The sequence below is a fragment of the Passer montanus genome, unplaced genomic scaffold, assembly GCF_014805655.1.
Source record: "Passer montanus isolate IOZ18808 unplaced genomic scaffold, ASM1480565v1 scaffold34, whole genome shotgun sequence".
NCBI lineage: Eukaryota > Metazoa > Chordata > Aves > Passeriformes > Passeridae > Passer > Passer montanus.
The window spans coordinates 1,099,136-1,120,152 of record NW_024368152.1 but is presented as its reverse complement, the minus strand read 5'-3'; the positions used below and the strand labels follow the sequence as shown (position 1 = coordinate 1,120,152).

General features: G+C 33.8%; 1 protein-coding gene across 2 annotated transcripts in view; it reads right to left on the bottom strand.

The window, feature by feature from the left end:
- CSMD1 (CUB and Sushi multiple domains 1) overlaps positions 1-21,017 on the bottom strand; it is a 1,056,650-nt gene that overhangs the window by 308,129 nt on the left and 727,504 nt on the right. For both annotated transcript variants that reach the window (XM_039715657.1, XM_039715658.1), the window contains exons 9-10: positions 19,171-19,295; positions 14,943-15,064 (exon numbers count right to left, since the gene is read on the bottom strand). In XM_039715657.1, coding sequence (XP_039571591.1) covers positions 14,943-15,064; positions 19,171-19,295 — 247 coding nt within the window. The remainder of the gene's footprint in view (positions 1-14,942; positions 15,065-19,170; positions 19,296-21,017) is intronic.

Here is a 21,017-nt window from a genome sequence, read left to right as displayed (position 1 = left end):
GAATGAACAAACAAACAACTAGGAGGTAGCAAAAATACATTCATTATAGGCTGAATAAAGCAGGTTCTGAAACTACTTTGTAAATGTGGGATTTGTATTTGAATTTCATGAAGATATATAAAATCTTAAAAGGATATTTCAGAGTCCTCGTTTGTTTGTCCATTGACCCGATCAAATCCTGCATGTAAAAAGTGTCTGCAAATATCAGGCTTTTCTGTGTGTTATGATGGTTGTACCAGGAGATTAAAAATACATTCACATCAAGGCTTTGATCAAGGGTGCACTTCAGAAACAATCTCCAGTCATCTGCTCTTACTGTGCTTTGATTCGCATCACAGAGCAGTCTCAAAACAGAGAGGTTCATCTTTTTTTGCATAAAAGATGGAAGGTGCACTCCAGCCAGTAACAGGTATTCAGGCTAAAGAAGCAGAAACAGTCCACAGTAAAAACTCTGAAATATACACAGTGCGAACCTCATGCCCTTAGCTCTAATTGTTTGCAGTATAAAGCTGCTTGTGGTGCACTGTGCTACTAATGCGAATGTAAACATAGCCTAATTTATTCTCTTAAGACAACTGGAGGCCCTACTTGAGTCTTGTCCTATCTTCCTTTCATTTTTCCACCTGCTGAGATTCTGCTCATTCTCTGCAGATGCAAGTTTCTGCAAGATGTACCTGTGAAGTTAAGAAAGCTGTTAAACACATAATGTGTTTTTCATCTTTATTTAAAATCCTTAGATTTTCCTTCTAGAAACTTCTGGATTTTGATTGAATAAATAAATCAGATTTTTTTATCTACACTTCTTGCCAGGTATTTATGCTAATAAATAACTATGGAGAACACTGCTTAGAAGAATGGTATCTGCAGAGAGGCTAAAATCTGTATGAACAAAATCCTCCATGACAGTCTGTGAACTCCATGAAAAGAGAGGTCTTGTGCTTTGCAAAACAGAACAGCCATAAGAGAAGAATCACTCTTGGAGTCCAGAAAAAAATTTTAATTTCTTATTTCCACAGCTTCAAACTTCACATTTTACATGATCTGTCATTGTCTTCCATTAATTTCAACACCAAATTTAAAATGAGAACTGCTTAGTGGTAAATGCACTCTTACTAAGACGTTTTTCTTATCAGAAGAAAGGTGAGTTTCTCTAATGAGCTGGTCTCCATTTTAAACTTTCATAGCAACTAGAGCGACCTACATCTCATTCTTGCAGTGAAACCTCTGTTTATGCCTCACTTCAATCCTGAATACTTTACCACGGTACACAGGTCTTTGCTTATACATATTTCAAAAATATCAGTAAGCAAATTATGTTCCAGTGATAACTTATTTAAATTACTAAGTTCTTCACCAGGTTAAAAATATTTGCTTTCATTGTAATGAGGAAAGTTACCACTGACGGATATGAAGAGGAAAACCATGCTGTGAAATCTGTGTTCTTACTTGTCATCTTAAAAGGAAAGGGATGATCATTGTAACAGGTGCTTCCTTTTTCTGAAAGGCATGAAAATCTCAAAAGGCATGATGAGCACCATTATGATTTTAACTTTTATGCAGTAAACTGTCAGCGATGCTTTAGGCTCTATTTTCCCATTTCTTAGCAAGACAATTGAAAGAAATTAAATGCCTTCCCATGTCCTGGAAAAGAAGCTTCTTCACCATGCTCCCTTCCTAAGGCAGGAACTTGTCCAGTGGTTCCCTCCTATGCGCATCAGTGGAATTACTACACAGATCTTAATATGTCTTCTTCCTTCAATATAATAGAGGTGTTACTATATAGCTCTGAGACATGATGAAAGGTGCAAAGAGATGGCCTTTGAGAGCACAGATGTGGGAACAGCTCCATGCAGATACATTAACCCCTTAAACAATTTTAATCAAGAAGAGGATGCCCTGCAACTCTAAAGACCAAATCAGTATATTGTTTTGTGATTTAAACACTGATTAAAGTCTGTGAACATGAGCACCCAGAGACTAATAAAACAAGCTGGGAAATACATGAGTTTTAGACTACGTGGTACAATTACAATTAATAAAAAACACTAAAAAATGCTTAAAAAATAGACCACATTTATCCTTTAAATCAATAGAATCTATTAAATGCAAAGTGAAAGAAAATAGACTCCAGTTACTAAATGAGAGGTAATTCAGATTTTTTTTGAGATGATAATTTAATCAGATATGAAATTTCATACAGCATTTTTGATTTCGCCATTACATATAGCTTTTCAATAAAAGAAACTAGCAGTAAATTTAAAGAAATTTTGTCATGCACAAAGGTTATTATTTGTCATTAAATGCATCAATGTGTAATGAAGAATGGCTGAGGGGGATGGAGTTGTTTAGTCCGGATAAAGTAAGGCTCAGAGGAGTCCTTGTCACCCTCTACAACTGCTTAAAAGGAAGTTGTGGCCAGGTTGATCCCCCAGGTAACAAGCAACAGTACATGAAGAAAAGTCCTCATGTTGTGCCAGGTGAGATTTAGACTGAATATTAGGAAAAATTCTTCACTGAAAGGGCAGTCAAGCATTTGACCAGGCTGCCCAGAGATATGGCTGAATTAGCATTCCTGGAGGCATTTAAAGATGTATAGATGTGTTGCTTAGAGACACGGTTTAGGGGTAGGCTTGGCAGTGCTGGGTTAACAGTTGGACTCAAGGATCTTAAAGGTATTTTCCAATCTAAAAAATTCCACAATTCCTTGAATAATTAGACTTGCCAAATTGCATTTATGTATAAAACCTACAGTAAATACCAGTACATGCTCAAGTGAAACAGTACACATCTCCTTGAAATACATAAACATTAGAAAAAAAATGCCAGTATGTGTTAGACTATTTTTGAACAAAGATTTGGTTTTACTTATAAATTTACTGAAATTCAGCCATACAGAAAATAGCACTACCTTTCACTTAACCAAATATCATAAATACAACAACCAGTTTTCTCTTCAAATAATAAACTGGCAGAAAACAAGAAACATAATTACTATAGAATCACATTAAGACTTCCTACTGATACTTGCTGATTTCTTTCAAAATTTTTTTTTGTTTATTTTCAAAAGTCTGAGCAATAATCTCTTCTTTTTTTCCTCAGAGAACTGGACTAAGTTCCTCCTGAATTATGTGAAGGCACAACTTCTGCAATATCACCAGTTTATTCTGATTCAGACCACGTCTAATGTATAAAATCCACACAGGGTCATCACATTTAAAAATGTGAAAATGGAGATTCTGCTGCCCAATTATTCTGCTCTGCACTGAGGTGGCCTCACCTTGAATATTGTGTGCAATTTTGGACACCACAATGCAATAAAATATAGTAAGCTATTAGAGTGAGGCCAAATGAGGGCTGAACTGTGTGTAATTTTGGACACCACAATGCAGTAAAATATAGTAAGCTATTAGAGTGAGGCCAAATGAGGGCTGAAAAGGTGGTGAAGGGCCTTGAGGGAGAGGCATATGAGGAGCAGCTTGGGGCACTTGGTCTGTTTGGGCTGGAGCAGACTGAGGGGAGAGCTCATTGCTGTTACAACTTCCTCGTGAGGGGAAGAGGAGGAGCAGACCCTGATCTTTTCTCTGTGGTGACAGTGACAGGACCTGAGGAAATGGCCTGAAGCTGTGTCAGGGGAGGTTTAGGCTGGGTATCAGGAAAAGGTTCTTCACCCAGAGGGTGGCTGGGCACTGGAACAGGCTCCCCAGGGCAGTGGTCACAGCACAAAGCCTGACAGAGTTCAAGAAGCTCTTGGACAATGCTCTCAGAAACATGGTGTGACTCTTGGGATTGTCCTGTGCTGGGACAGGAGTTGGACCTGATGATCCTTATGGGTCCTTTCCAACTCAAGATATTCAATGATTCTTTGATTCTGCAAAAATATCTACTTTGTCCTAGAAACAGGACAATAAAATAGCAAGGTCTAGAATAAAAAAAAATTATACAGAGAGACAAACTATTCAGTTTATGGTATAAATCTGTTAAAAAATACATGAAATACATATTTATCTGGCAAAAACAAATAAGTCCAAAAATCTTATAAAGAATAGGAAGAAAACCTGCAGTGACATTATGTCTTCTGCTTTATTTGCATTTATGATATGAATGTACTCTCCTCTAGATTTGTGAAATTGTTCTTCCTGTGACATTATGATTAAACACTGTTTCATGAACTCTGGTTTATACTGCTTAAATCCATCATGAAGGCAGTGACAGCACAGAAAACTGCAAGGTTCCCTGTCCTCTAGCCAGCAGTCTTCTCTGGTCTCTTTACAGAAGAACACCTGATTATGCTGCAAACTCTTCACTTGTTACTTTTCCACTGAGCCTGAAACAGCGATAACAGCTATTAAATAAATGAAGAGTACGATGTTGAGATGATTGCTGCATGAAAAAGGTCTGGCCAACCTGACAAGCTCTGTCTAAGCCATTCTTCCCCTGGATTACAGAGATGAGACCAGTAATCAAACTCAGCATTTTCCCTGCAAGTTCTATCTCATAACAATACAGAAAATATAAGGAATTTTCAAAAATCTTTAAAAAGGTTACTTCCTGCTGAAAACAGGGCATTAATGTAAAAAAAAAAAAATCTGCATAGAAACAGAGTAATGAATGAAGATGTGATAAACAGGCACTCATTATTTTCTAGTGAACTAGATTAGCATTAAGCACTTGTAGATCTGATGTGTAAAGCCTATTTTCACTTTTAACTTTATGGGTGATATTTTTAGAAACATATAGGGGCATATTTTAAAAGGGTAGTTAAACTTTTATTCTGCATACTGGTGCAGGGATTAACTATTAAACAAGTTAGAAATCTTAAAAAAATGACTAACACATAGACATGTGACTGACTGATACACACCCTAAGACTCATAAACACAAGACGTTTTAGGTATTACCTGCTAAATTGAAAGTTATGTTTAAAAGATTGTAAAGAGTCTGTTACCTGTACTGTAGATCAAATCAATGCTCAAATACTCAATGCTCAAGCCAGCTGAAGCTGAGGATAGGAAGGACCAGGTTCTTGGGTCTGGCTATGGTGGTGCTTCTTAACCATTTTTATAAATCCACCAAATGCTGAACAATTGTTTTTTTGCTAACATACTTCAAGTCTATCCACATCTTTCTTGGGTCAAGCAGCTGACAAATCAGTTTGCTAATCTGTGTTAATCCTTTCACAATATATAGCAGATGTATTGATGCCTGTCTTGATTCTTGATGAGATCGCACTTTAAGGACTGAAGTTTTTGTCTCTGTTTACTTTAAAATAGCATCACATTTTGGTGTCATGTTGTGTTTTCTAAAAAGCTCCAATCAAAATTCTTAATTGACATCTCCAAAATTTTAAAACATTTCTTTATTAGACATTAGCACCCTTTCAAACAGATATATATATATTTATATACTTTTTAAAAAAACACTTATAAGTTCATTGTCCATATGTCACGTTAAGCATTGAGCATTCCAGCTTTTCTTTAATTAATGAAAGCCAGGGGAAAATTTCATCTTAAATAGGCTTCAATACTCAATACAATACATTTGAGGAGTTTACTTTGGAGACAGAAAAACCCTAAGGAAGTAAAATTATTTAGGCAGTGCCCATAAATGATTTAAATTATGGAGGCACACTTGCAGTTTGCCCTTCCCGCACTATTCAACTATCAAATCAGCCCTAGTGGGGTGAATTTGACACATGACACTTTGAAAATATTTTTTCATTCTATCATAACTTATTATAAACCTTGTTATAGTTCAAGATTAAGTAAAAAATCCAATAAATAGAATTACATCATCTCTCTTTAACACCATCTTCCCTGAAATCCGAAAATTGCACATCTTGCTAATGATTTGGTCCTCCATTTATTACTCTCTCTGCAATAGTCCTTAAAAATATGAGGCTCTTGTTTAGTATTAAACCAAAGTGAGGTCATTAAATGAAGTCCTAAAAAATTTATTATGGAAATACTTGCAGGTTTCTATTTACTGTGATACCAACACCAAATCTGTAGTAGTGCTAAAGCAAAGTAAAAGGGATAATAATAAAAATTATCATAAAATACTAGTATTTTTAGAATAAGCTAATTTTTTTCTTATATCTATATATACACACACAGTTCACTCTGCAATCTGTGAATTTCTCAGATTTTCCTATTTGCCTAGAAGCTATCAGCTGGCATTTTCCCAGTAGAAAATGTACCCAAGTAATAATCTAGAAGGGAAGATAAATGGTGAGAAAAATATAGAAAGAACACCAACACTCATGTTCCAAGGCAACACAAATGAATGTGTTTTGTGAGGTAACAAAGAACTATAGGAGCATAAAATATTCGGCAGCACTTGCATCCTTGTGCAGTAAATGTAGGTTTATGGCCTCATTACCAACCCCATCAGGCTGCACAGCCTCTGTACAAAGATATTTTATGCAGGATACTTGAAAAATGAAAAAAATGTAGAGGGAAAAAAAGGAATATAAGCAAAAATTCAAGGACATTTTTCAGATATGATATACTATCAATAGTTGCAGACACTCCAGGAAAAATGGGAAAAATGTCTGCACAGAAACCTTGATATTCTTCATTTACAAATATGACAATTTAATAGTGAATAAACCTAATGGGTCTTATCGAGGGAATTACAAATAATTTGTAGAACAAACAAGGTAAGAAAAAAAATGAGGCTTTAGTTTTATGATTTTATTAACAGCGTGCCAGAATGTTCTCATTTGATGCATACTCTGTAAGGAGTAATTCCTGTCAGAAAAAACCCCCCAAACCTGAATTAAATGAAGGAATAGTAATTATTTTATGTTGCTCTATTTATATATTTGTATTGTGCAATTAAAATATTCCAATATTTATTTGCATGTGTATATATATGTATAACAAACACATTTATTTGAATTCTATGCTATGTGGAAAGAAAGAAAGTGTCTTGTATTTAGGTACATTTAATGTATATTCAGCCATGGCTCAGGAAGACTAATTGGTTCTCTGTTTAATAAATGTGTCTGAATCCCTTTTACTATGAAGAAATTGAGTGTAAATATGTTTTGTGTGCGTGAGGAATAATATGTCACAACACCAATGGGTACATTATTATGCTGAAAATATTGTAATTGCATTAAGAAACTATGAATAAAAACTTATTGCTATTTTCTGGTTAAAATTAAAAGTTAATATTTCAGCTGACCATTCTTTTATCAGTTTTTAAACTCCATTTAAATGATGGAAATCATTAGGATGAAAACTCTATACAAATTTTTTGCTTTCCGAAAGTACATAAAGTGAAAAGAAAGAAAAGATTAAAGCTAAACCAGAAAAAAATACATTGATGGAGATCAAAACAGCAAAAAAGAAGAAACTGAGGCAGACCAACATGAAAGGATAAATCACAGGGCAGGGGAAAAAATGGTGAAGGAGTTGGAAGTGCATGAGCAGCTAATAAAATTCTCTATGAAAAAAGCTGGAGGCAACAACCCAACACTCAGCAACAAGTGAAGTATGTATATGGCAGTGGCTGGATAATAAATGCCAATGATGAAAGTGAAGCTGTACATGGTTTTTTATATCGTTTTTCCCCTTTTTTTAACCTTGAAAGACTGTCTCTGGTAATTGGAAAACAAAAAGGCACTTATCTATTAAACAGTTTTGCGGTGAAGCAGGTGTATTTTTTGAGTAGGGGATTGTTTTAGATATAAAATAAAAAAAATTCAAAGAGGAATAGTCTTGTTTTGTTTTGCAACATTTAGGTCAAAATAATTATGAAGTTTTCAGATATACAGTCTGGAAAAGTGTATCTATGAGAAAGGCAAACACTTTTGCTGCATTAAGTATTCAACTAGACAGTCAAAATAATGGATTTATATAATTCTGGCCCAAGCAGATACAGAAGAAACATATTACAGTGAAAATATTACATTTTGCTTTCTTTTGAAAGAGTTCTCAATCTGGTATTAGAACATGAGGAAACAGATGCATTAAACTTTGAAAATAGCATACCTTTGTGTATTTAACAAAATCATTTTGATCACTTCAAAGGTTTTGATTTTTGGTTTGTTTGTTGTTTTTCTTTTTTGGTTGCCACTTTTTTTGGATACTGAAACTTTTGTTTGCCTTGAGCATTGCATTACCATCTATCTAATGCATTCCAACTGCTTGTCTGAGTTATGGACTTGTTGTAAAATCAAAGACAATATCAGAGCAAATATACTGCTAAGTCTCCTTTTCCAGCTTTTCCATTCTTTCATGTGTATGCTTCTATAGTTTCTTTCCAGAAGTCTTTCTGGGTTTTTTTCCCCCTAAATTGCCATTTCCAACTCAATATGTCATACTTAGATCCATATGAGGCTCATAAAATTCACGGCCTACAGCTAAATCTCAGTAGTGTGAATCTAGCTGATATCCTGAAAGCAAATACGAGATACTGAAGACAGATAAGGCTCAGCAGTTACTCTCCTTTGCTCAAAAACAGCATGAAAGGAAGGTCAGAGGGAAGGTAAGTAATAAGAAATAATAACTGACAATTTTTTGTATTTGTGTATTTGTGACAATAACCTTATAAGCGAAAAACTTGAATGTTTGGTGTTTTTTAGCACTTAATGTTGGAAATCACCTGAGAAAAATAAAGCAAATACCACAGGAAATAACACTAGTGGCATTAAGACTGCTCCTTCAGTTAGCTTTTCTTGCCAACCAGAAAATACAGTACTTTCCTGGATAGCAGGAAATTTATGCTTGGATGCTTTTGTCATGAGATGAGTATTGATCCCATGCATCCACCTTCCAGCACTACCCCCAGTTTGAAGAAAACAAAAGTCAAAATTTCTTGTAATTAATGCTCAAATTAGACATATAAACTCAATATAGAAAGTGATTTTGATTTGGATCTATTAGTTTCACCAAAAGTCTCAGAAATAAGTGTATTAATATAGGAGAGATTATCTTCAACAGTTTTACCTAACTCTAGTATAACCCCAGTCTAAAGTGACGTTATTTCATTCCATATATATGGACATTATGGGACCCTTCCCATTCAATCTGTGCAGGATTCATCTAAAGTAGCATACTTTCTTCCACACCACCATGTGCATACTAAACCTTACAGGGTGACATTTTGAATGTCTAAATCCCCTTTGGTTCTGATGCAGTAAGAGCAAGCAAAGCCCAGCTTTGATTTAGTTGATCAGCCTCTAGTGGAGTGCGTTAGGAGGAGGTGAAGCACATTCTGACTCTCCTGATTATTTGACAGATGTGCATCAAGTATAAGCAGAGTTTGGACACGCAGCACCCATACGTGCAAATCAAATTATATTCTAAATGTCTTCAGTGTTAAAATGGTGTCTTTTGTTCCAACCCTGACATTTCACTTACATTATGTTTTGAAAGGTAAAAATATCAGCATTGTTAATAAAAATAATAATGTTGTAATTAGTATATACAAAACAGAAAAACCATCCCAAATATATGATTTTAAAAATTTAACTGCACTTGCTTTTTTCACAATATATGAATTTTTTATAACACTTGTATGTATATAGAGCTCTGTGTTACAATTTATGTGCATGAATTCAAATTGAAGATGAACATATACTGTAGTAAGTCAGTTGTATAGAACATGATTTTTCCAGTAGGTTTATTAGTACCTTTTGCACACTATACCAAAATTTACAAACTCTTTTGTTTGTTTTTGGAATGTATTAAGACTTATAAAACCAATGCTACCCTGGAAGTCTCGTACAAGATTTTAAGACATTGAAAGTTAAAAATCTCATCCTTATACTGCAACAAGAGTTTTCTCATGTAAATGCTTTAGATATTTTGTGTTCCAAAATTCTAATCTTCAATTATGAAAAAATTAAATAAATACACAAGTCTATTTCAAGGCAAGAGGGAACCTAACCAGTAATTTTTTATTTCGTTACTAAGACCTTATTAATTTTAATTCTAAACTATGTGAATTCTTTGTCAATGGTGTCATAGCCTTCTGAAGTCAAAGATGCTGTTCTGGAAAATAAAAATTTTAAAAAAGTTTAAATTTGAACATGTACATTCACAGATGGCATAAAACTTTAACACTGTATGAAGGAGACAAGAGAATACAAATTGTTTTCATTTTCCACCTGCCATGGGAAATCACTGTTTCAGAAAGGTGTTACTGTATTTGTACGGCATAGAAGGCACAGGATATACAATTGAGGCAATCCTAAATTCACAATGCCTGTCCTTCACTCTATTAAATCAATCCTAATAATTGTGAAATAGTAATAAATAAATCACAAGCATGAAACTGTATATTGCCATGAATACACAAACATTTAATGATAGTAGTTCTTAGATCTACATATTTTTGATCCTCATGATGTCTGCAACTTAAAACGCTGACATAGAGGATAAATTCTACAGATAACAATCAATTTTATTAGGATTATGGTAATAATGTCTTAGGGATGACCTATCTGGTGCTCAGCAAGAGATTCCTCCCTAGTCAGAGTATAGTTACACTGCAGGTTCTGTAGATGTCAAACCTCCTTTTACGTGTGGCAGCATTATCTGATCAGCCATTTGGAGGGACAGGAGCCTTGTCTATAATTAAAATTTGAACTGTTTAAGGGCACATTTTCAAAAATGCCACTCTAATATTAAGCCTCCTAATTCGACAAAACACAATTTTTGAATTCATTGCAGAGTATTATATATGCATAAGCTACTTATATGGAAGATAAGTGTCACTAGCAGATCATGTCTGAGCTACCACAAATTTTTGAAAAAATGCATGAATCAGCAAGATAATCTCACACAACCCTCCTGCATATTATCATATGCTACCTAGTTAGACTGCTCTTTTAGACCATATTGCAAGAATGAATTATCTTAAAATAAATTGTCTCAAAATCAACTATAACAGTATGTGAATTCCCTAGGTATGAACTGGGCAAAGATTTTCTGAATAAAAATGTTGTTTTGAAGTTCCCCAGCTATGTGCTTTGAAAGACAATAAATTAGATATACTTTTTTCTACCAACATATTATTATACCAACATATGGAGGCATAATCAAACTTTATACAAATACCTTTATACAAATACCTCAGACCCATAAAACTGTATGTGAAGTTTCCCACTCTCACTATAATTAATTTCAGTGTTTCCAGTTGTATCAATTGTAGTGAATAACTTTTATAGAAGAAGGAAGTTGCTAGGCTCAAACAAATACTTAATATATCTGTGCTATGTATGGTGCAGAAAGTACATCCTTCAATAAAAAACCCTGTAATTGGGACACGGTCTTTATTTACCAGGTCATTAAACTTAGCAATATTGCAGCCCATAGCACATCTACTATACCACTAATCAGCAATCAGTCAGGAAAATACTGGGCAAAATTAGGCATCATAGCTGAAGCAACAATGCAGTAATGCAACAAATCCTGCCATCCGATAGACAGTGGGACTGAAAATTTGAGCCCTTACAATGCTACCATAAAACAGTGAAAACAGCAGGAAATCCAAGGCAGTAAGTACTCACAGTCTGGAGAAGGAATTGAAACAGCAAGGGGTAGAGGCATGGTTAGTACATAATCTAATGAGATTATACTAACAGTAAGAAAGCGGTAAAGACAACACATCAGTAGGTCCTCAAAAGAGTTCAAAGCAACTGATTCTAGAAAGCTGAGAAATTGCATAACAGAAGAACTAAAACAATAAAGAGTTGTAAAAAATTACAGCATGTACTTGACACAGTCAGAAGAGCACCATAAAGTTGGATTTGCAAGTACTAAAAATCTAATAAATGACTCAGTAGGATGCTGATCAAAAGATGCAATAGTGGGACCCAGAGGAAACAAATAAATTGTTAAGAAAGAAATAACCAGGAATACCTTTGAACAGCAGAAGACTCAAATTTAGATTTCTGTGTCTGTGTTGCTCAGAAAAAGGCAAATGAATCTTAGAAAAACATTTAGCTTCAAATGATCTTGATACAGTTGGCTAAGACCTGAAACTATGCTACTGTCTGTAAAGGATGTTGAAATTTGTTTTCATTTTGAGTTGGCACTAAAAGTCTGCCCCCACACCAGCAATGGAATGCAAAGTTTGTAAAATGTTTCCATTTAAAAAAAGAATTATTAAAATATTACAAATTTTTATGGTTTTGGGGTGGTTTTTTTGGGGTGTTGTTTGTTTGTTTTGTTGGTGGGTTTTTTTGTTTGGTTGGTTGGTTTTTGTTTTGTTTGCAGTTTTTGGGGGGATATTTTTTCTGCAAGGAAACCTAGGAAATGTCTTTAACTGTATTATCCTCTTCAAAATGCATTGAATGCTATGTTAAGAGAAAACACTATCTTATCTTGTAAAATTCTACTTGCAAACTAACCTGATAAAAGGCACAAATTCATTTTTAGAGTAATTTAAAAGTAATTCAAAATACAGAGTAACAATATGTCGTGAGCTGTCTGCCTCCTCAGAAAAGAAAATCAATAGGACCATAAGCATTCTGATAAACATTTTCAAATCTGTAAGTCAAAAGAGTAGATTCCTCGAAGTAATTTTGTACTTTTAAAATCAGACCTTCAATACACAGTTAAATTTTCAAGAATTGTGTCATTCCCCAAGAAAAGTCAAAGATGAAAATCTGCAAAACTTTCAGCATATCTTAAAATAATGCCATTGTTTTGGAAACATTAAAATTATTTTGGTAATTTATTTTTTTAAAGTTCATAGATTTCAAAATGCTAGCAATATTTTTTTTTATTAAAAAGAAGTAGTGTTCCATTCAATCAGATAATCTGAAAAGGAAAAGGATTTTCTTTCACATCTTTTATTAACTCAAAAGGTGTGTATTAACTCCTAATGCAGTTAGGGAACGAAATCGCAATACTGATAAAGATGATGTAGACTTTATATGAAAGCAACCTAATGATACTGTAAGCCTTAAATAAGTCTGATTTTAATACTTCACATTTACAGCTATCATGGTCCTAAAGAAACTACAGTCTTTCCAAGAGACATCAAATTAAGAAAATTCTTTCTTGGCTGCACTGCTAGACAAATCCAAGTTCAATAAAAAGGCAACCCATTCAATATTGCCCATCCTGTTGAAAATGAAAGCCTTAAAAGTTACAACTCTTTTTCTCATGCTGGGATTATCAGTGTCTGTTAGCATGTCTTTACCTTCCGCACAGCTGGATACAATAAGTGCTAATTTTTTTCCTGGGTGAAAGCTCCAAGTGTTTACTCAGACCTCTTAAATTTGAACATAACATAATTTATCTGTCTGGGTGCGCAATTCCTCTTATTGATTCTTGTATCTGATGAACTACCAACCTGCCCAAAGAACACTGCTCAAGAGTAGTGTTTTTTCAAGTCGAAATTAATCCACACCGATCTCATTAAGTCCTTGCACTACTAAAAATTCTAAATTCAGTGAGAAAGATACATTGTATAGAATGAAGAGAACTTGTGCATTATTGTAGTAGATGGGGGTTTACTGTTTTTCATAGGTAAACCCCCAGCGTCTCCATAGAAAACATACACTGAACAGTTTAACACCATAGTCAGGATCAATTTTTCTACTTAAAATTAAAATTAACTGAATAAAGAAAGCATGAAGATGCCAATACACTCCTGTATTAGCAGGAATTTAAACCTTTTTTTTTAATGCACATTTAGTTTTTCTCTTACAAAAATATACTGTTTTGCAAAATTGACAACACACTACTGAATATAAACTTGAGTAGATTAAATTTTCATACATTTTCCATAATTTAAATGCTTTTCTATATTTAAAAATGCAAAGTAATTTAATTATTTCTATCAAATGCGATGATTTTAAAGTCAAAGGCCTTCTAGGAGAAATATTCACATCCAATGGCTATTCTAAATAAAACATAACAGTTCAGTTTGCAACTGAGAACAGCTTTTTCTGTTCTGTGAGAAATCCCACTACAGCAAAATCTTTCTCAATATTGTAGTTTTGTACTTTGGCCCATTTTCCTGAATACATATCTTTACTGAGCCAAACTGAATCCTCTTTAAGAAAAAAGTGAACTTAATTAACTTTACAAAGAAACAGTATTTGCATCTCAAAAATATGCTATGACAGCATGCAGCAAATTTATCTTTTCTGCAGCTAAACATTTTCACTTATTTATGCTAAGATAAACATTTTTTTCCTTAACTACTTTAAAAAAGTCAAGAATACGGTCTTCCAAAAAGCTGCACAGGAAATATATGTTTTGCAATTATGAAAGTACATCTAGATCATGCATTCCCTGCCATATAGCAATTCATTTATTCAGCATTTCATTACGAAGAAGTACAATATAAGTAAAGTACTTTAACTTCTCTTTTCCTCTTTTTTTTTTTTTTTCCTACAGGTAAGGCATTTTCATCCTTTACTGATTTTGCAGAAAAAGAGTAAAAATATTCTTTTATGACTGCTATTTTATGAATAATTAGATGACTAATTCATAGTTATGTATTAAGAATCATTACTGGAAAACAGTGGATTGAAAAGAAATTATGTAGGTAGCAAAATAACTAATAACAGCTGTCAAAATACTTACGTGTAATGTCCAGTTTTTATGCCAAGAAATCTTATGTTAAGATTCAACAGTGATTAAGTATCAACGTGCAACATGAAAAATTCACTATCAACTCATTTAGCAATGTGGAATTTTAATTACGGTCTTCTGTACTTCACTAAAAAATGTATTTAAAACTTGAAAATTTTAAGTTAGACCGATTACTATGAGTGGATATTTTCATACATGCTGCTTTTGTCCCCTCTAGTGCCCAGTGTATTTTTGTAGCAACTCTACTCTGTTCCTTTTTGTGTTTAAATGAACATAGAGACTTGCATGTGTTCATGCATTTCTGTAAATATACATAAAATATTTTTAAGACAAGTTCAAAACTCTACCATTTCACTTAAGACAAGAGAAAAAGCATACCTTTTCTGGATCAGTTGTTGTAATGACCCACACGCAGTGTGCGTTGTCTTCATATTGAACGGGATAATTTGGTGATGTGATAATGCCACTCGGTCCACGTAAATTAGAACCACATGTTCTAGCTAAAATGATAACCAACAAACCAGATTGCTTTAGACTGGATGCTCTGTTTAAAATAAATATTATAAAAATGCCACAGCATTAGCAACAACTTGCCATGAAAATATTACTATGCTGATGTATTCCATAACAATTTGCCCTTAAAGATATTTCAGCCAGACAAAAAAATCCTGAAAATTTACATACGGAGGAAGAAATGAGCACTTTTCAATTTAATCAGCCCAATATTTACAATACTTTATTCTTACTTTATGCAGATTAAATAGTCAAAATTATCATATCAATATTCTGTTTGGAGAGAGATTTACCCTTTCCAAATGGATGGAGGGAGCCTTCTACCCATGCATGTTATAAGGGCCAGACTGAGTTCTGAAACCATTACAAACGCTCTGCCACATTCAGCAAACCAGATAGTCAGCATTTAAAAAATATATTACTTAACATATTCAGTTCTCTTCTAAAGAGCATTAAGGATAGACTTTGCAAGAATACTCAAATTTCTCAAAATATTTAAGAAACTAGAAGCATTTAAAATATTTAGACAGATAATTTCCAGTGACACAGATTTACAGAACTCAGAATATTTCAAAATGTTACTGTCATGTTTGTGGTACTACAGTACTTTGTTAACAGGCTAAACAGAGAGTCTAGATCATAAAATTTCTAAGTACAAATTTTGCAGAATTTCTTAGATACAAATCTCAGAATCTACCCATATATATTCTACTACCTTCTGATGTGATTTAGTCCCTTCAGTTTCTTATGTTTTGGTACAGGCAAGAGGAATGACTAGATTCTTTAAAAACTTGGTCATTCTTTTTCTGAATATTGGAATAAAACACACAACTTATTTCTGGTACTTTAGAAAATTTTAGTTTTCATCTCTGTCTGTGGTAGCCTGCATTCTAAAGCATGAAATATGGGTGTTTCTTTACTTCATGAACTGCTGGGAGGAAGCCTGATCTTCTCCATGAATAAAGTACCACTTCTATTGGTACAAATTTCCTACTGGTACAAATACCAAAAAAAAGTACTAGATGAAAGTAACTATCAGATTTTCTGTCCCTCCCTCTCAATATACTACCAGTACTAGGTCCTTTGTTAGGATGTTAAGAGACTTTGAGAACTCATTATAATTCCATTACAAGATTAATCAAATAGGACCCCATTTTCTGTGAAAATGTCTGTCTGTGTATGTTGGGAGAGTGGAACTAGATGATCTTTAAGTTTCTTTCTGTCATGGTTTGTTTTAATTCTTACTACTTTTTTTTCTTTTAGATACTATTAATAAAATATTCTTTATACCCTTTTAAAGTTTTAAACCCACTTTACCTTTCTCCTAATCCTATCTCACAATAAAAAGTAAGTACACTAATAATTAGCAAACACCAAACCTGCCACATTCATCAACACATTAATTAAAAAATCTCAAAATTAGTAAAATCTCAAACCAGCTAATCAAAACCACTACACTTTCCAACACTAATCATTCTAAGATTCCATGTGTATGACCAAAACTGTCTTAATAGCCACCCACCAATTTAAGTCTCAGATACCTCACATGAAAATCTTCTGTTACAATCCCAGTAGAAGTCTAAACAAACCCCCTCATCTACATAGGAAGTTCTACAAAAGCATAATTTAACAGTTATTAAAAGGGTGTGTGTACTTAACACAGAAAAAGAAAGTCACAGAATCACTTAGGTTAGGAAAGAGGTCTAGGGTCACCGAGGAAAAGGCTTAACCTACCACTGTCCAGTCCATCACTAAACCATGTCCCTCAGCGTCACAAAAAACTAATCACATTTAAGGATGCCACACTATCCTGCCTGCTAACAATACAGAAAGCTTGGCACATTGCTGTTGCACTAAGCAACCTATATTCTTTTAATTGAGGGAATAACAAGGAAAAATTAATGGGATCTGAAATACAGGGCATTTTCTTTCTAGTAACTGCTAGAAACACTATACCTCCAGGACCATAACTATCACACTATCTATTACTTTATTTTCAATTCCTGCAGCCTAAGGTCTGCAGCAGCAGACACTAATCCAGAGGTGCAACTGTGTAGCTATAAAAACATCAGGTGGTCTCTCCTGTAGCTGTCCACAAAGCAGGAAGGCTAAGAAACATCTCCCTTGCAGAGAGATTTTTGATTCAAGCTGTTACTCCTTTCTCCTATTCAAACTTCTAAGATAAGGCTAAAAGGATGGGGAGGGGAAAGGGGTAAAGCCAAGCAAGAGGCACAACTGAAATTGAACCCAGAGGTCTGTTCAGGAAATGGAGTTATTGCAAAAGACTGCATAAAAATATTAGATAGCCATGTACTCTGCCTACAGAAAACAGGAATGTATCACTGTAAAGTTTTTGTGTGGAATTCAAGGAAACTGGGGGCATTTACATTATCAAGCAGTTTTCAAGGGCAGTGTCTGGGGCCTGCCATCACTCCCTGCCTGTGACTGAGGTGTGGTGGTGGGGTGGGCCAGGAGCTGCACCACCAGCATGAGCAGACCCCAGTGGTGCTGGGGACCACGGGACCCCAGACACTGTTATGCCCTTTAAAGTAATGTCAGGAACTTGCCAAGAGCAAGATGGTTCCTATGACTTTCCATCAGATTCCTAAGTTTTGAGCTTTGCTAGTCACCATTCTGAGCTTCTTCGGTAAGACTTGCTCTCTTGAAGTCATTAAGCTCACAGTAGTGACATGCAGTTTATCAGCTTTTCCACTTTAAGTTGACGATAATTTAAAAGTGATAATAAGTGATAAGCACTTATTTTAACTGTGTATTTTATTACTTTTAATTGGTGCTTATATGAGCACTATGAATACTGGCGTCTTGGATGCCAGTAAAGGAATTGAGAATAATACAGACTGCAAACAAACCCTGCCTCTTTCACTCCTTACAATCCACAAACATGCACGCCATAATACTGACCAAGAATTGTACACCATTGAGAAGTGAAGCACATACATGTTTATGCAAGTTGAAAAAATCCAATCTGGCAGCAGGAAAAAAAATGGAATTACAAAATAACTAGGTAATGAAACCTTTTTAGAGAAGTATATGAATTTTATATAAATGAGTTTATGTTTTAGCACATTCGTGAACAAAAAAGAAGTTTAAATTCAAGTGTTACAAATCCTCCAGTGTTTCTTAAACTGGTATCACTTGCTGCCCTGGTACTTGGCATTCTAGTGTAAGATTCCGTGTGTGCAAGAAGTATCAATTTGATCTACCTCAAAATGAAAATAAAAGTATCTCTATCAGTTTGTATGACTTCTTTTTTCTTTTCCAGTTAATGGTGGTGGTTTGCTCTGCTTATCCTGGCTAGGTTGACTGGTTCTAGGAGAATCTAACAGAAGAACATTTCAAGGGTCAAGGCTCTCATTGGCATGTACAATCAAAATGTGCAACTCCAAATATTTTTTCTACTGAGATAAAAAGTTCTGTACATAGAAATCCATTCTTTATTTTCTCCTATACACCTCAGATCTGATGTACTTCAGCAACATTTATAAATTTTTCTGTGTTTTTGTTACAGACAGTAGATTGCAATGGAAAAACATACAAAGTAACAAAAAGCCACTTCCCCTGCTCCTCCTTAAAAGTGGGGCGGACAGGAATTGAAAGCAGGGGCATCTAGATGCAGAAACATTTAGAAATAAGTTAGAAGGTCAGGTTTAATGTAAAGCTGAACAAAATAGATGAACAGAAAGGAATTTAGTGAAAAATCAGGACTAGGTAAATATCTGGGACTGATTAAAACATAGAATGATAGTGAGAATCTCATATTTGGGAATTTAGAAAAAAATAACATAAACCTAAATAATTAGTTCTACTTAAAGTAAGTTTATAATGACAAAAGGAAGACTAAGTGAAATTAAAACTATTTAAATGAAATTTGCTCCCTAAATTGATACTCTTTCTACACATTTGATGGCATGCTTCAAGCTACATAAAAATCTTTGTACATTTATAATCTTATATATACATATACATGAGATATTGTTCCTGTTTTAGTTTGCTTATTTTTGAATTTCATTGCAGCAAAAACTGTAAGTTACCCATCCAAACTTCACGAAAAATTCCAAAGAATAGGAGTTACCTCTGCAAATTGGCCTGTGGTCACTCCAGGCAGCCAATGTATCTGTCACTCTCTGACAAGTGATGCTCTTAGAACCTTGCAGTACATAATTGTCTTCACAGGAAAACTGTACACTTGCACCCACCCTAGGAGAAAAAGGGGAGAAAGAAGGAAGGAATTAAATATATTTTAATCTCAATATTCTCAAATAAATGCAAATATTGCCAACTGATAATATTTCCAGATCCAAACAAAAAAATTCAGGTGCAAAATTCTACTCTATCAATATTTTATTCATAAAAAAACAACTTATACTCTAGGGAAAAGGTCTGTTATTCAGTTTGCCCTCCTTTTAAGGAATACAAAACAATTGTGACACTAAGTTTGTTCTTTTACAGTACAATTTCAATGAATATATGGATGTATATTTTATCTAAGAAAATATATAAACACAATTATTTCAAGCAACAGAACATACTTAATGGATAATTTCAACATTGCTGTATTCACTCAAATGAGAGAATAAGTAATTAGATGTGGAAATTTATCAAGACATATAACCAGGAAATATTAATTTCAATCAATGGCAGAAATCCATTAAATATTCCTGACCCTGTTGGAATTTCCTCTAAAACATTACATTAAATTATAAATTGTTTAGGACTGAAATTTGACTATTATACTTGTAACATGGAAATGTATCACTTTGGAATTACTTATGCTGCCCAATTGTTATGAAGATTTTCAAAAACTGTATACACTTATGGTCTATATCACAGTTTTCTTAAACAGTATTTACACATCTGGCTCCATTTATTATTTGTGACATTCTTTGTTCCCCACCATAAATAACTGGTTCTGTTGTTTTCTTGCACTTTTAAATCTGTATTTATTATATTAAATCTGTATTTATTATTATTTATTTATTAATTCCTTTCATGAACTACGTGGACTCAACAAAGCAGATAGTTTAGTCTCTGCAAGTTATTGAGTCCTAAACACCAAGGGGTTGCTATATGGCACTCAGGAGGCTCGATGCTTAAAACCGTGCTGTGAAAAACTCTATATAATGCCATTCACTATCACAAGCTTGCTCCCACACTTCATGGACAAGTATTTCCTTAGTTTCTCAGAGAATCTCACAAACACTAACTATATTGTTTATTGATATTATTATGTGCTTCTATACTTCTTTTCATTCTTTCAGGAAATTTTAATAGGACTGTTTCCTTTTCTCTTTTTTTTGTTAATTTAAAAATTTTAGTGTGATGCTTCAAATCTAGAAATGCTTTAAAAACTGCTCTTCCTATTACTTTGTTCTTGAGCTGTTAAATAAGAAAACTCAGAAATGCAGGGAAAATATTGACCTTTTTCTTCCATAATTCATGTAAAATGCATAAAATTCTTGAAGGTAATTAAAATTTTTTAATTCTAAAATTGTCTTCATTTTATACTTGTCATAATCTTCAGAACATTCCTAAAGCTCTCAGGAAAAGAGACCAACCATTTTTCTAAAAATATACCTCAAATTAATAAAATTTCATTTATTTTATTTGTAAAGAAAAATTTACTCATTAATCTGACATTATAATGCCATAAACATGTTTTTTTTTAATGGATTTTTCTCCTATTTTCTAGAATTAGGATCTCTGTATTTCTTTTTTTTTTTTTTGGAAAAAACCCAATCGGTTACCTAGCAGTAATAAATGGAAATTGAGAAGTAAAGTATTTAAAAATCATATTGGATGAAGGCCATCCTACAAGTGTAATTGATGCATGAAGCAACATGAAAACAAACATTTCCCCCAAACGGTGTACATATAAAAACATGGAGTGAAATTAAATGTATAATTACTGGTTGTCTCCAA